The sequence below is a fragment of the Neovison vison genome, chromosome 5 (genome assembly GCF_020171115.1).
Source record: "Neovison vison isolate M4711 chromosome 5, ASM_NN_V1, whole genome shotgun sequence".
Classification (NCBI taxonomy): domain Eukaryota; kingdom Metazoa; phylum Chordata; class Mammalia; order Carnivora; family Mustelidae; genus Neogale; species Neogale vison.
The window spans coordinates 18378066-18394897 of NC_058095.1; the positions used below are offsets into that span (position 1 = coordinate 18378066).

The 16832-nt window shown below is 52.0% G+C and overlaps 1 protein-coding gene and 1 long non-coding RNA gene across 2 annotated transcripts; both read right to left on the reverse strand.

Moving 5' to 3' along the window:
* Positions 1–368: 368 nt before the first annotated feature.
* FZD2 (frizzled class receptor 2) lies at positions 369–2191 on the reverse strand. Its single transcript, XM_044247768.1, has one exon. The coding sequence runs from the start codon at positions 2137–2139 to the stop codon at positions 439–441; it is 1701 nt and encodes a 566-aa protein (XP_044103703.1). The 5' UTR covers positions 2140–2191; the 3' UTR covers positions 369–438.
* An 11786-nt stretch (positions 2192–13977) lies between these two features.
* Positions 13978–15099, reverse strand: LOC122907579. Its single transcript, XR_006384729.1, has 3 exons — positions 15028–15099; positions 14138–14311; positions 13978–14040 (listed from the first exon to the last, which is right to left on the reverse strand). It is a non-coding gene; the product is annotated as an uncharacterized LOC122907579 (long non-coding RNA).
* Positions 15100–16832: the final 1733 nt, after the last annotated feature.

Consider the following 16832-nt stretch of genomic DNA (forward strand, 5'->3'; position numbering starts at 1 on the left):
GAAACACCTCTTCCAGCAGGCCCAGCCCTGCCAAAACACCAAAATATTCGAACCAAAGTAGGGGATGGTGTTTGAAAAGGGCACTGAAGAAAGGAGAGGACTCCTCCAAAGCCCCCTCCCTTCATTCTTCAGCCTCGGGGCCCCTTGGCGCTCCCCCCTTTTTTTCCGTTTTTCTTTTAAATAGAAAATATATAATTAAATTTACAAGACTATTTACAGTTTTAATTACAAACCTGCTGGGGGCATCGTTCTCTTTAAAAAGCAACCTAAAAGAGAAATGGTTTCGATTGTTCTTTATTTAAAAAAATAAAATAAGGAGTCTGTAGGAGGCCCCCCACCCCCCCGCAGAGGCAAGGCGCCCCCCCACGCCCCGTGCGGGCGCGCGGGCGGGGTGGGGGGGAGAGGCCCGCCTGGGGACGCGGCCGCTGGGGCAGCCCCTCACACGGTGGTCTCGCCGTGCCGGCTGTTGGTGAGCCGGGTGTAGAACTTTCTCCACGAGTGCAACGTCTTGCCGGACCAGATCCAAAAGCCCGACGTGATGCCCACGATGAGCGTCATGAGGTATTTGATCATGTAGACGGTGAAGTCGGGCGACATGCGCGGCGTGTAGTGCGCCGGGCACGGGATGGCCAGGCTCTTGCAGTGCTGGCTCACCCACGAGCGCTCCCAGTGCTCCCGAAAGGCCTGCTCGTAGAAGTAGCAGGCGATGACGATGGTGGCGGGCACGGTGTAGAGCACCGAGAAGACGCCGATGCGCACCATCAGCCGCTCCAGCTTCTCCGTCTTGGTGCCGTCGTGCTTCATGATGGTGCGGATGCGAAAAAGGGACACGAAGCCGGCCAGGAGGAAGGACGTGCCGATGAACAGGTACACGAAGAGCGGCGCCAGCACGAAGCCCCGCAGCGGGTCCAGGCTATTGAGGCCCACGAAGCACACGCCGCTCAGCAGGTCGCCGTCAATCTGGCCCATGGCCAGGATCGTGATGGTCTTGACCGCCGGCACGGCCCACGCGGCCAGGTGGAAGTACTGCGAGTTGGCCTCGATGGCCTCGTGGCCCCACTTCATGCCCGCCGCCAGGAACCAAGTGAGCGAGAGGATGACCCACCAGATGGAACTGGCCATGCTGAAGAAGTAGAGCATCATGAAGAGAATGGTGCAGCCCTCCTTCTTGGTGCCCTGCACGACCGTGCGGTAGCCGTCCTCGGAAAAGCGCTCGTTGCACACGACGCGCTCCTGGAGCACGAAGCCCGCGATGTAGGCCACCGAAACCATAGTGTAGCAGCCCGACAGAAAGATGATGGGCCGCTCCGGGTATCGGAAACGCTGCATGTCCACCAGGTAGGTGGTGACGGTGAAGAAGGTGGAGGCGCAGCACAGCACGGACCAGGTGAGGATCCAGAGGCGCGCAAAGCGCGTCTCCTCCTGCGAGAAGAACATGGAGCCGTCGGGCCGCGCGGGCTCGCAAGGCGCCGCGCAGTCGCGCTCGCCCAGGAACTTGTAGCTGAGATAGGACGGCACCTTGAGAACGCGCGGGCAGTGGAACGGGTGTTCCAGCGTGGCGTAGCGCGGGGGAGAGCCGCCGCCGCCGCCCGGGCCGCCCGGGGTGCCCCCGGCCCCCGGCTGCAGGCCCGGCGGAGGCGCGGTGGTGAGCAGCGCCGGCGTGCCGTCCTCGGAGTGGTTCTGGCCCACGCAGATCTGCTCGGCGCCGTGGCGCGGAAAGTGCTCGCAGCGCAGGCGCTCGGGCCACTGGAAGCCGAACTTGTTCATGAGCGCCTCGCAGCCCTGGCGCGCGCGCTCGCAGATGGAGCGGCACGGCGGGATGGCCTGCTCCAGCACGGTGCACACGGGCGCGTACATGGAGCACAAGAAGAAGCGCAGTTCGGGGGAGCACTGCACCTTCACCAACGGGTAGAATTGGTGCACCTCCAGGCCCGCGTCCTCCTGGTTCGTGTGGCCCAGAAGGTTGGGCATGATGGTCTGGTTGTAGGCGATGTCCGTGCACAACGGGATGGAGATGGGTTGGCAGAAGCCGTGGTCTGGGATGGAGATGCCCTTCTCCCCGTGGAACTGGGCCGGCCCAGCGGCCGGCAGCAGCAGCAGCGGCAGCAGCAGGCGGGGCAGGGCGCTGCGGGGCCGCATGCTGGCCGCCGCCCCCCACTCGGCTCCCGGGCGCCCCCCCGCCCCCGCCCCAGGCCCGAGACCGCGCGCCTTCCCCGCCGCCGCCTCGCCGCCGCCTCCCGCGCCTCTTTGCAAAGTTTGCTGGCGGCCGCAGAGTTGGGGAGGCCGGGCGGGGGAGGGGGGCGGCGCGCCTGCCGGCTAGCTCGCCGCGGTCCGACTGAGCCGCCCGAGACACCGCGCGCTGCTTGCCCTCTCTCCTCTTCTTTCTCCTCCTCTCGCCTCTCCCCTCCCTTCTCCGCCCAGCGACTCCTTTGTGCGTTCCTCCAGCCCTCACCTCGGCCTCTCCGATCCCAATTAGTCGGTTTCAAGGGGGCCCCCGCCGGCGGCCCCGCCCTCCTCTCAGCCCCCCAAAAAAGGGATCCTTGAAACCGCCCCGTCGAGCTCTAAGCACCATCCCAAAATGTGCTCTCGGCCAATCAGATTTAAACCCCAGGACCAGCCCCGAGGGCTGGATTGGTCGACCACAACATAATGAGATCAGAAACGAGATGCCAACAAAACTTTCCCCCCCTCTTTTGCTTTTTAAAGAGACAAGCTATTATTATATTAAGGGCTGTTTGCCCAGCACGGGATTTCTCCGGAGTCGCGGCGGCGAGATCCGGAGACACACAAGCCCCAGAATTGCGGCAGACCCAAGCCACTCGGCCCTGGATCACTCTTCTCCTGGGGGCCTAAGGCGCTCTCGCTGGTACTGCTTCTTTAAATCCTTGCCTCCGCCCCTGCTCCTAGCACCCCACCTATTCCAGTCCAGTTTTTCAAATCAAGTGAAAAACCTCAACTTTTTAAAAATGTTTCAGAGAGAGAAACACTTTTTTTAAAAAAAGAGCGGCTCACAAAGACATTTCTCTCAGCTCCTCCTCAAGGAGTGCAGACAAAAAGTTTCACCTCACCCAGTACGCAGACCCCTAGGAGTTTGCCTCGCCCCTCCCCCTTAAACACACCCTTAAATAACCCTCTGAAAAATGAGAGCCTGTCTCTTTAAGAGGCTCTTAAAGGGGCCTGGACTCCAGGGCGTAATTGCCCCGTAGCGAGCACAAAGGAGCCCATTATGGTTCTTTGTGTTCGGTGGCACCTCAAAGTGAGAAAACTCAGGAACTTAGAGGCCCAGAGCTGGAGGGTTGGGGCGGGGGTGGTAGGGGGGAGAGGTGAAGGAGAATGGCCGAGAGCTGCGGCTTCTCCCTCCCCCTTCTTCCGAGGCAAATCTTAATTATGCAAAGTAAAGTTTAGTTGCCATAACGGGGAGGTCTTAATCGAAAGTTAATGGTGGGGGGTAGGGGGTGACGGGCAGTTTTGAGCGAAGAGATGACTCTCTTAGGCCGTTGGGGGCATTTTCCTCCTCTCTCCCTACCTCTGCCTCCGTCCCCTAAAAGCTTCCAGATACTGTCTCCTGGAAGAGAGGGGAGTTTTACCTAAACCTTAAGTGATTCCACACCAGAAAGAGATGGCCTGTGTGGCGAGGGAGAGGCTGGGGGGTTGTGGCGGATTACCTACCCCGTCTCCCCCGTCTCTCACCTGGTTGGGGATGGGTGGTGGCCGCCAGAAGGGTTCCTACTAGTTTAGAACGGTCTTCTATTTTTCCCCTCCTAGGATTTTAAATTTGGGAAAGGGTTTGGGGCGGGAGGATAGGAGGGATTTGCGTGTAAATCTCCAGGGCCTGATACTGGATGATGGATCAATTACCTCTACCGTGTCTTCCAAGGGAAAGGGGGCGGGAGGAGGATAACTTAAAAAGAATAAAGAAAGTTGAGTTTTGAAAACCCTTTACTTCTCAGTACAATAAGTCCTCCCAGCCTGGCGAGGTGTTTCCTGCTCTGATCTAGAAAAGGATTGCTTTGCAAACCAAACAGAAACAACAAAAGAGATTTGAGAGAAAGAAAGAAGAAAGGAATGGGCAGAAGAAGAAAAAAAAACAACCTCTAAGTAGATACGTATAACAGATCCAAGTTGGACAGGATTTGACACCCCCCCCCAGTTGAATGATAAGCAGATTTTTAAGTTCTTTACAATGTGAAAATGGTCCTTATTGTATCCCAGAGAATACAATAATTTTTCTTTTCACTACTTTAGGAAGAATACTTCCTAAAGCATTCTAAAGTGTTCCTAACGTGCTTTTTGCTCTCCATTCAAGTTACAGCTCACCCCCAAATCCACATGGTTAAGGAACAGTCTAGAGTTGTATTCTGGAGGGGCCTGAACCACACCTGAGGGCTCCTCCTTCAGTCTCCCCCTCCCAGTATATCCCTGTGCTTCTCTAGAGCTGGGACCAAGCCCCTGAGCTGAGCCGGGAAAACAAAAATGAGTGAGACAGGCTCCTACTCTCCACTCAGGAAGCTCACCGTCCGATCGGAAATTGAGAGTCAATCTCCAATAGAAATGCAGCATCTTCAATTTCCTTACGTGACAAACCTGTTTTCCTGCCCTGAGGCCAGTTTTGAGTGACGGTTATCCCTTCCACAACCACCCCCACAAAGGGGGGAGCTGGAGGTGGAAAAAATAAGTCACAGGCCTTCTTTCATTCTCTCAGAAAAGTGTTCATTCCTTCAACAGACTTTTCTTGAGTCTTCTCATTTCAAACCACTGTGGTAGGTGCTGGGGGGTGGGGGTGGAGGAGGGAGGGATGCAGAGGAAAATGGCAGCATCCCGGACCTTTAAGAGTTTGTGTATCCCGGAAGAATAGTCATTCTACTGAGATCTTGCACTTATCTAGCATTTCTTTCTTTCTTCCCTTTTTTTTTTTTTTTTTAAAGATTTTATTTATTTATTTGACAGAGGCAGCGAGAAAGGGTATACAAGAAGGGAGACTGGGAGAGGGAGAAACAGGCTTCCTGCTGAGCAGGGAGCCCAATGCAGGGCTCTATCCCAGGACCCTGGGATCATGACCTGAGCCTGAGCTGAAGGCAGGCGCCCAAGGACTAAACCACCCAGGTGCCCCTTATCTAGCATTTCTACATGAAATAAGAAATCGCGCCTGGGTGAAATCACAATATTTCTCCCTTACTCTTGCCTCTTCGTGTGAGGATCTGGAATGTGAACAGGACCAGAACCTACATCTTCAGGTTTCAGGTCTATCCACACACTTTCCACGCCACAAACCCACCTTTCAATGGCAGGAGATCTGTAACTAAAGGAATGAGCAGATTCTCTTAGTTTAAACACTAGATTATGTCATTTGATAGGTACCACAGTTAATTCTGATTTTTTTTTTTTTTTTTTTAATTAGCTTGAGCACTGACCTGGACCTGATCCCTGACTCGGATAGTCCTTTCAGTTCTTTGTACCTTAGGTTCACCATCTGCAAAGTGGGAATGAGCCAGCAGATTTTTAAAATATGAGACTACACATTCAGAGTAATTTCAGAATGACAGGAATACATTTTACAATTATGAAGAACCTTTCAAAACATGAAGTGACATGAATTAAATATTTATTTGGCAAACATCCTTGGATACAAAGGGTAACTACTACCATTTCTTTTTTTTTAAGATTTTATTTATTTATTTAACACAGAGAGAGAGAGAGGGATCACAAGTAGGCAGAGAGGCAGGCACAGAGGGGGGCGGGAAGCAGGCTTCCCGCTGAGCAGAGAGCCCAATGCGGTCTCCATGTGGGCCTCCATCCCAGGACTCTGGGATCATGACCTGAGACGAAGGCAGAGGCTTAACCCACTGAGCCACACAGGTGCCCCACTACTACCATTTCTTGAGCTCCTACTGAACACTGCACATACACAAGAAGTATTGCATTGGGTTTATGGATGAAGAATCTACAATTAAAAATAAAATAAAAATTCATTCATTCAGGGGTGCCTGGGTGGCTCAGTCATTAAGCGTCTGCCTTCTGCTCAGGTCATGATTCCAGTGTCCTGGGATCGAGCCCCACATCTGGTTCCCTGCTCCGAGGGAAGCCTCCTTCTCCCTCTCCCTCTTTCCCTGCTTGTATTCCCTCTCTCATGTCTCTCTCTCTGCCAAATAAATAAATAAAATTATTTAAAGAAGAAAAAAAATAATTCATTCATTCATTTATTCATTCATTTATTTGTTCAAGATGAAGAATCTGACCTTAGGTGAGATTTGACAACTTTCTCAACGTCACAAAGTGTCCGAGCTGAGATTTAAACCCAGGCCTGCTTGGCTCTTAAAGCTGTGTGTGTGTTCTGTCTCCTACACCACACAGCCCCTAATGTTTTATAAGAATTTTGTGCTTTTATGCACTCAATTAGGTAGTGATCACCAGAAGCGACCCCGTTCCTGGGCAGCTTACATTCTAGAGGAAGAGGGAGACACTCACACTTATCACATAGTCACTTAAATGGATGCAAAATTGCCACAGGATTCAGCGGTATGGAGGGGAAGCCTATGCTGAGGCAGTGTAATACAGGAATCAGACTGGGTTGGGGAGGGCAGTGGAAGATTGTGTAGTTGTAGTGAGGAATAAAATAAAATGAGGTAAAGAGAACCCAGATCCACAGGGCTTTGCAGACCATGTGTGAGGCGCTAGGTATAGAAATATGAAGCCCCCATCTCAAGGTGGGGATGGGCATTCCAGCCCAAGGGACCAGCACATGCAAGGGTATGGTGGGGTCAAATGGTTGGAATGGACAGGAAGCCCAAGAATACACAAATTTGGGCCTGCTAGAGTCCTGTGTAGGAGAATGATGGCAGAGGAGATTTTAAATAAGCAGGGACCCTAGATATCGTGCACCCAATCTGGATTCCTGCCGTTGGAGATATGCTGGAGTGTGGGGAAGGGAAAGAGTCATGCCCAAGATTTAGCTGTGCATTTGGGGAGACATGGGCAACATGACTTGGGTGAGTCAGAGATACCAGTTAGGGATAGATTACAAGAGTCTGGGCAAGAGATGGTGAGGGTGTCCAATGAGCAGAGGCTGTGTAGTTGGAGAAGAGAGAGGAGGGAGGAGGCCAACCAAGGTTTCTGACCAAGATGCCCTGATGTCATTAACGAAGCTAGGAAATGCAGACCAGGATGTGTAATGAATTCAGGAGAGCTGGTCCAAGCTGATGGTACATCCAATGGAGGGTGCCCAGAAAACAGGTGGCTATTCTAAGCCAGGGGCCAGGAGGGGGCTCTAGGCTAGATTCAGATCTGGTAACTTTAGGCTATGGTTGTTGCTATGGGAGTGCCTAAGATCACCTAGGGAAGGTGGATTGGGTGGGAAAACCAGAGAGCTTTGGAGATACCAACATTGAGGACAATGGGTCGAGGAGGAGGGAAACTGAGAAGGAGTGGTGGGGCCAGAAGAAAAGAGTCTAGCCCACGTGTGAACTACACAGGCTCACTTCTCAGGACACTGAGAGTCTCAAGTTGGTTGAACTTGAATAGCTGAAGAGCTGAATAGCTGTTGTGACAATTCAATGAGGTAGAGCATGGCACTCACTTGACCTGATGCTAGGCTAAAAGGGTGGCTCAGTGGGTTAAAGCTTCTGCCTTCAGCTCAGGTCTATGATCCCGGGGTCCTGGGATGGAGCCCTGCATCGGGCTCTCTGCTCAGTGGGGAGCCTGCTTCCTCCTCCTCTCTGCCTGCCTCTCTGCCTACTTGTGATCTCTGTCCGTCAAATAAATATATAAATAAAAAAAATATTTAAAAAAAAAAAGCTTGAAAAATAATAGCTATTGTTTTCAATTCAACAAGGTTTTGAGTACCTACAATATGCAAAGCAGACAAAGTCTATAGAGACCTGGGCTCCAGCTTCAGGAAACTTCGGGTCTAGGGGGGTGATAGTCTGCCATCTGCTTCAGAGCACAGCTGCTGTTCAGCCCTGAGGAACATTTCTGGTTGGTCTTGGGCTTCTGCGGTAGGATGGGAGCCCAGATGTCCCCAGTGCACAGTGAGTACCACTTCTCTAAATCTCAAGGCATGGCTATCAGTCATCTCTCAAGTTACAAACCCGATATCTGGAATAATTGTTGGGGGCACATTGTACTGACAGTTTGCACTCCGTTTCACGGGATGTTCTGTTAGAACAGAAAGCTCAACCCTGCAGAACAGAGCAAAGAGCTGGTAGAGAGCAAAGAAACCTGGTCTGAGTCTCAGAATGTTCTGGCTGCTGGCTTGGCTCCCTCCCACACCTGCCGAGTGAGCTTGGGCAAGTCAATTTGCTTTCCCTAGCTTCAGCTCCCTCGTCTGTAGAGGGGGATCATGAAAACATTTATTGATTTTTACCTTTGGGCCAGATAAAGGGAGCTGTGAAAATCGTATGTTTGGATCGTGGAAACTCCTTGCTCGAAAAGCTTGTGTGTTACAGGTAAGCGAAAAGACAGCTTGGCAGCAATATCCTGAACACCATGAGCCTGCTCAGAGACAGCACAGGGAAATTCCTCTGGCTAAGGAAACCTGAGGGGCTCTTCCCAGGGCTCCCCACTCTCACACAAAAATCCTCTTGTCTCTGGCCTTTCATTATGCCAAGGGAAAGACTCTGGGTAATTGCGTGCCTCCTTGTCTCCCTGTTTCTTTCTTTCTTTCTTTTTTTAAGATTTTATTTATTCATTTGTCAGAGAGAGAGGAGCGAGAGTGAGCACAGGCAGACAGAGTGGCAGGCAGAGGGAGAGGGAGAAGCAGGCTCCCCGCCAAGCAAGGAGCCCGATGTGGGACTCGATCCCAGGACGCCGGGATCATGACCTGAGCCAAAGGCAGCTGCTCAACCAACTGAGCCACCCAGGCGTCCCTGTCTCCCTGTTTCTTTCCCATTAGAACCTCTGCCTTCTGGAGAAATCACCCTCCCACCCAGCCCCGAGCAAGGAAAGGAATGTTCCTGAACATTTCTGGTTGCTCTTGGGCTCCTGCGAAGAAAGGAAACCCCTTTCTCAATCCTGGGTCAACATTCTTTCCCTCCTGAAGCACCCTCCACCCTAAAGGAAAAGGGGTATGTATCTGTTTAGGAGGGGAGGGCTAAGGAAGAGAACTTAATGTCAGATGCTTTGAATCTTCAGTTTTTATTCTCTAAGCGAAAGAAAATACTCTCAATGGGGAAAACAAGGTTTGAGCCTTCAGAGAATCTACAGGGCTACCCGCTACCCGCTACCCCTCCCCTAGCCCACAAGGTATCTCTCTCTGCCTGGTCAAGAATCTTCCTTTTCCTCTTCTCTCCCCAGCCTGGCCACTAAGTCCTGGAATTAACTTCAGGTGAGATGCTGAATTTCCTCTCCCCGAACTTGGTCCTCCACTCAGCTTTCAGGGAACCAGCCCTTAGAATTGGGCCACAGAATCATCAGGTCTAGGACTCCCAGAGCCCCCACTGCCTGTCCACTAGTAGGTCCCTTTCAGTGCACCTCGTCCCACCCCTGCCAAGTTCCAAGTCTGCCCCCCTGGCAGTGGGGACCCAGTGGGATAGAGGGGGGGATTTGGCAGAGAGTACAGCTGTTAGGCCCTTTATCTCACTACCACCCCTCCCCAAGGTCTCTGGATGGCAAAATGGGCCATAAAAGGATTAAACAGATATAACAGATGATCTACTAATTAAGGACTTTAATTAACCCAGGCCTAGGCCAAGCAAGAGCAAGGTGTGGGCTGCTCAGAGCAGACTGGGGAAAACAAAGCTGAAAAATCAGTGTTGAGTTTGGTTAATGAGGTTCATGGGGGTGACTCCTGCCCTCTCAGTCCCAGGAATAAGTATCTCTGGGAGTGAATGAATCAGATATTTTGTCTCCTGGAAAGTTCTAGAAACTAATGCCAAGAGGAGAGGAACGGGGAGAGCCGGAATCATAGACTTGTAGATGTGGAGGAGTCCTCAGGGGTGAAGGGGGTGGGGGAATGCTCACTTGGGGAAGGATGAGCTATAGGTTTGCTTCCCCAGTGGGGTTCCCTCCTGCTCCAGCAGAGGACCTCTTTCTGCTACTATCTGTACCCCATCTCCCAACTTGCTCTCATTTTTCCCTCCTTTTTCCTTTCTTTTCACTCTCTCTGTCCCCTTCACTTCTCCCAGAATTTCTCTCATTTTCCTCCAGGCTGGGCCACCTCACCCCCTCCCCTTTCTCCTTCCTGTAACTTAAGCTGTAGTTGGGAGTTGGAGGCGCTGGGCTGCTTTGAAAGGAGGCCCCACTGCTTTTCAGGGAGGAATTGAAACCATGGAGCTGGGGGTGAGGGGAGACAGAGGGGGAGGGGGCGGCTTGAGAAATCAAAGCCGCTGCAGCTCCATCTGGGAAACCAACTTTGATTTACTAGTGAGGACCTGGCTCTCTAACACCCACCCCACCCCTTTCCCTGGACTTTGCTTTGTGGTGATAACTGGGGGCTGGGGAATGGGTGTCTGACTCCCTCCCCCAGCCCAAAAGCTTGTTCTTCTCCTTGGGAGAACCAGCCCCAGGAGGCAGGCACAGGGGATCCTGGCTAAGCAGGACTGCAGAAGTTTCTGGAGGGGACCCTGGGAGTCTGGAACTGGGTGTGGAAGGGGACCCCTGGGAAGAAGGATAGGTCCTCCTCCCTGGCTGCCTAGCCCTGCAGACTTGGCCCTGCTCTGACTTGAAGTGATGACCTCCCCTGAGATGTGGGGCTGGGTTGGGGTGTGCTGCCAGGAGAAGGCCAGGGCTTGCCCTCAGAACTGGGAGCTTGAGGGCTGGGGCTGGGGAATAAGAACCAGGAAAACAAAATTACTGAGAAAGAAAAGGAAAAAAAAAATCCGTTTGGATATTATTTTGTGTTGCCATTCAATGTGGGCTCAGGACATAGCTGGCTTCCCACGGGGACTCCAGGCCACTCTGGATGGCAGTTCCAGTCTTCTCTTCCCCTCCTCTCCTGCACCCTGTTTCTGTTTGACCTTGCTCCTTATCTCTCAAATCCTTAAACTCCCCAAGGTTTAAGGTGCTCTGTCACTGCTGTAATCAAAGTGGAGTCCCAAGGGTCCTGAACATCAGGGCCAGGGTTGGAAGAAAGGACACAGTGAGTCACAGCTCCAAGACGTTTTTGTGCCTGTCACTGAGGGATCACCTAGTTCTCCTAGGTGCTGGTCCTATTGGTGGGGGGCTTAAATCCCTAGACTCCTGGGTTCCAGCAGGCCCCCTCCCCCTGCACCCCCTGCACACCTCACTGGCTTTTTTCAGGGTTTAAGCATCCAATCTTCAGAACCAGCTCTCAGGAAGGAGAGCAAGGGGCTAACTTGGCTCATTGTACCCCTGAAAAACCGAACTTTTGCAGAGCTCACAGTACTATGTGGAATTGCGCCACTGGAGCTTCTGCCCCAGGACCATATTGTTGAAAGCCTTTAGTCCACAGGCCTCAGAATCACAGAAGAAGGGGCCCTGAGGCAGGAGCTGCCTATTAGAAATACAGATTCCTGGGGTGCCTGGGTGGCTCAGTGGGTTAAAACTTCTGCCTTCAGCTCAGGTCATGATCCCAGCGTCCTGGGATCGAGCCCCACATCTCAGGATCTCTGCTCAGCAGGGAGCTTGCTTCTCCCTCTCTCTCTGCCTGCCTCCCTGCCTACTTGTGATCTCTGTCAAATAAATAAATCTTTTTTAAAATGATTTTTATTTATTTATTTGACAAATGGAGATCACAAGGAGGCAGAGAAAGAGGTGGAAGCAGGCTCCCCACTGGGCAGAGAGCCTGATCTGGGACTCGATTCCAGGACCCTGAGACCATGACCTAAGCCAAAGGCAGAGGCTTCAACCCACTGAGCGACCCAGGCGCCCTAAATAAATAAAATCTTAAAGAAAAAAAAAAAAAACAAACAACAGATTCCTGGGTCCTCCCGATATTCAGAATTCATAATCCTCCAGTGATTCTTATGCACACTCCAGAGCTCTCTGCTTTCCAGAGCACTCAATTAGCTTTCGGAGCCCTGGGTAATCTTGGCAGCTACCCAGTCTTGCTCTATCCCCCACTCCAAACTCATTCAACAACTGTTCAAACTCAAACCCCAGTGTCACTTTCCCCGCGTTAATTTCTAGTGCGGTAGACAAAATGGACTGGCCTTCAGCATCCATTCCCACCTCCTTCTAGGTACCTTCCTGTGCTACAGAGATTAGAAAGCCAAAACAAAAACAAACAAACAAACAAAAACCTCATGGCTTAGCCTCCCTTGCAGCTAGAGGTCCAGATACAGAAAGCATTCCTTCATTCCTTTGGGACTTGGAAGTTCAAGGGAGATGAGGCCATGATCTCACTGCTCTATTTCTGCTGGCAGGTGAGGTCCTAGAACGAGGTGTGCCCCTTGTTCAGCGTCTGTGGTAGGAGTAGAAGTTGGACTCATGATTCCCCCTACCTGATGTGGCAAAGGCGGCAACTCCTCCTGGAGGCTCATTTCTGTGTCTTCATTATAAAGTCTGTTCTTCCGGTCCACCTAACAATTTTTTAAAATGAATTTATTTATTTGCCTACTTCCTTCTGAGAGCATGAGCCAGCAGGGAAGGGTAGGAGGAAAGGCAGACTCCCCGCTGAGCAGGGAGCCCTATGAGGGGATCGGTTCCAAGACCTTAAGATCATGACCTGAGCCAAAGACAGGCAGATGCTTAACTGAGCCACCCAGGCATCCCTCTAAATACATTCACTTTGAGGGTTCAGGTTTCCACATAGGAATGTGGGAGCACAATTCAGTTCTAGCACCTTAAGTATCCATTTATGTAAAGCACCCAGAGTGATCTTTGTTTCTACACCTTATCCTGACTTCACTTATGACCTACACAGAGCAGAACCCTTGGTATTTTCTTTCGTTTTTTTTTTTTTTTTTTTAATATTTATTTATTTGACAGAGATCACAAGTAGACAGAGAGGCAGGCAGAGAGAGAAAGGGGGAAGCAGGCTCCCTGTTGAGTAGAGAGCCCAATGCGGGACTCGATCCCAGGACCCTGAGATCATGACCTGAGCTGAAGGCAGTGACTTAACCCAGTGAGCCACCCAGGCGCCCCACCCTTGGTATTTTCATACTTTATGTCCTTGCCTCACTGGGTCCTTCCAAAAAAGCCCTTCCACCATTGTAAATCCTTCAAGACTGGTCCCTGTGGTGTTTTCCTGACACTACCCCCACACTCCTTTCTCTGGGTGTGTGCTTATCTGGTGACATTTAGTACTTGGTATGTCTAACCCCCCCAGTTCTCAACAAGATAGTCTCTTGAGAACCGAGGCTGTGTCTTGGTTTCTGTGCATACTCTTGGGCTTATTAATAGGTGGTATATAGTAGGTGCTCAGTAAACATTTGTTAAGTGAATCAATGCCCTCTAAAAATATGACAGGGCCTGAAGAACTCTCTAGTGTGGGCAATCCAGAGATCCAAGTGTCCTGCCTGGACACCCCATCCAACACTCTTACTCTGACAGCTTTGCCCACCTCTGGAACCCAACTTAGGGAGGCAAGAAACCAAGCTCTGAGAAGTAAGCAAGCTAGGTTTCTAGGGTCCAGGTTTCCATCCTCCAGTTTTGACAAAATTATCCAATTTCTTAGTTTTTTAAAAAAGATTTTATTTATTTATTAGTTCAGAGAGAGATCACAAGTAGGAAGAGAGGCTGGCAGAGGGAGAGGGGGAAGCAGGCTCCCTGCTGAGTGGAGAGCCTGATGGGGGACTCAATCCCAGGACCCTGAGATCATGACCTGAGCTGAAAGCAGAGGCTTAACCCACTGAGCCACCCAGCTGCCCCCAAATTAACCAATTTCTTGAAGCCATATTTATTTATTTAAAGATTTTTATTTATTTATTTATTTGACAGACAGAGATCACAAGTAGGCAGGAGGCAGGCAGAGAGAGAGGAGGAAGCAGACTTCCCGCCAAGCAGAGAGCCCAATGCGGAGCTTGATCCCAGGACCCTGAGATCCCAGGATCCCATGACCTAAGCTGAAGGCAGAGGCTTTAACCCACTGAGCCACGCAGGTGTCCCTTGAAGCCGTACTTAATTGCAAATGTTTTGGTCCCCAATCTGTAGAGTAGAGGGAAAAACAAATTTGATACAATTGTGGCACTCATGAAGTGGCCCCAGGAAACTGAAGTGCTCAGGTCCTGGCCTTAGTACTTACTAGTTCTCTGACCTTCAGTGAATCATTTTGCTTTTCTGAGTATCAGTTTCTCCATCTGCAGAATGGTACAATAAATCTCTTCTTTTCCCCTTGAAGTGAGGTTGGACCAAGAAAATGGATTTGAAGAATTGCTTTGGGAAAAGAGATTTAGGGTGGTGCATGCTGTTTTGTAACCTGGAAGCAGATTGTCAACCACAGGTCACCTGGAGAGGTCCTTGAACACAGGCGCACGACAGTGCTCTCTACTTCATTACTACCTTCCCAGGACGGGTCACTCTGAGCCCTCTGGAGTTCAGACTATTCATCTGTAAGGTAGGGATGCGAATCTGCTCTCTCGCTGGGTGGGGAGGACCAGATAAAGTTGTCAGTGAGCAGTTAATGGACACTCAAGTCTTCAGTACTCATTTTCCTCCTCTCCTTAGACCAGGTAGAAGCAGCCAAGGATGAGGTTTCACAGGAAATTGTGGCAGATGTCAGACTTCTAAGGCCTGAGGGGTTCAGGATGCTTTTGCCCCCAAGGGCTGGGTCTCTCTGATCAAACCCGGAGGAATTCTGTGGTCTGGGATCTAGCAGTATAGAGGGACAGATCTGCCTATGCTGGGTTCAAAGAAAAATCTACAGGAGACTTCAGTTTGAGGGACAGAGTGACAAGTCCTCGTTGAAGCTGGTACTGACCCAGTCTCTCTCCAGGCATCCCTCTTTTGATACCCTCCCCAGCTTCTCCAGAAAGTAAGCATCCCAGAAGGCAAGAAACTCCTTAGGAAACAAAGAAAGAGATCAGACCTCAGTTGAGCCCTCTAAATGTCTCCTTTTTTTGGGAGGGGCTTTAATGTTGAGGCAGCTTGGAGTGGGGGGACCCCAAAGATGGAATTGGGAGAGGTAGCTCCTACCTTGTGGATGGGGGTCATTGGGAGGAGAAGCAAACACTTCCCTCCTCTCTCCAGGAAGCTTCCCTTCCCCGCAGCTGGTGCCCCAAGGATTCCCCCCGCCCCTCCACCCCAGGCCCTTCCCTTAGAGAGAGCCTGCTGAGCCTGGAATGAGAAGAATCTGAACTACAAACAGACCTCCCAGAGGCACCCCAACTCTCCTTTAACCACTCCAAGCCAGCCAAAGCCCAGCTTCCTGGAGTGGGAGGCTGACTGAGAGGCTGGGCTGGGGTCTGAGCTACAGAGAAGGGGGCCAAGGTGGGGGGTGGTGTACTTTTTTCCTGGAGAAGGAGGGGAGGAAATGGTGAGGGCAGGGTAGGGACTAGGCCATACAAGGACTATATTTTCCAAACCAAGAATCAGAATCAGTAGGAGGAGGCTTGCAAAGGCCAGGGGGACTGAGGGTTTGAAGCTAAGCCTGTCCCAGCATAATCCAAGCTCTGAGATCCCCATCCTAGTCACCCCGATATAAGGCTAGAGGAGCAAAAGAGCCCAGTCTCTTCCCTTCTCCCAGTGCTCTCTTCCCTTTACTTGGCCTCCCTCTCAGCCAGGGTGGGCCAGAGAAGGTCTCATGGGCCTTCCAGGGGCTAGGCTCTCCAGTCCTCAGTCTGGGCTGCGTAGTGAGTCTGAGCAGGCTGTGAATGAACTTTGAGGGCTTGAGGACAGAGGCTGGAATCAGAGGAAAGATGGAGGGACCTGCCAAAAGGACCAAAGGCACAGAGCCAAAGAGGCCTCTCCTGCCTGCCACACTTCCTCAGGTCCTGGCCTCCTGCCCACTGTCCCCCTAGGGTCCCTACCCTCACCTGGACCCAGCCTGTGGCTTTGATGCAAGTTAGCCAGGGCTGTCTGTGCCGCGGAAGCCCAGGGAGTGTACTAGAGAGGGGTAAGCCTGAAGAGGTGACCAGGAGGAGAGGCTGCTAGAGCTGGAAACTCCCGTGGGCACCATGACCTCTTTGCGGGGGCGCTCCCTCCAGCTTGTACAACATAGCTCCTGCCCAGGGTGGTATAGAAAGGCCCAGAGCCCGCAGCGGGCTGGGGAAGGCCGCTGAAAAGGCAGCTTAAGGGCTTCCTGCTGGGTGAGAGGGATTAGGGGCCTGTGGGGAGGGAGCCAGGCAATGAGAAAGGCCCTGGCCCAAAGCCAGAGCCCTTTGGCCAAAGGCCCTCTGGGATCAGGATCCTCTGGGTGGGGAGACGGCAGGGCTCCAGCCAGGGCAACACACTGGGATGCGAAGATACCGCGGGGCCCCCAAAATAAAGAGAGGAAGGAAGGGGAGGCAGCACTCCTGGATGAAGCAGCACACTTCTAGTCAGAAAAGGAAGGAGGGGAAGGACAGACTCCACTGCGATCGGCTACCCCCCCATCTGAGGTTCCCAGGCTGTGAGGGGAGCCGCTCTCTGCTTCTCAGCGGCCCCTGTGTGGAACAGAATGAAGGGCACCCACACAGGCCAAAGTTTCTGAGCGTGGATTTAGGGGCAGAGCCAAGGTGGCCACGAAGGCAAGCTGGCCTCCTCCGGCCAGTGCTGGGCTCCATTGCCCCATCTGCCTGGGCTCCATTGCCCCATCTTAGAGCTGGGCTCACCAGAGTGAGTGGGAGGAGCCAGGGTGGAAGTGGGGGTTGGGGAGGTGGGGAGAGTCAGGGGATCTGACTTCTCCTCTGGGAATATCCCCCCCAATGTAGGGGGCAAAGACCTGTTCCACTTATGGTTATTGTCTGAGAGCTGACACGTGCATTCTGGAAATTGTAAAGTGCTATACAAGTATGAAGTAC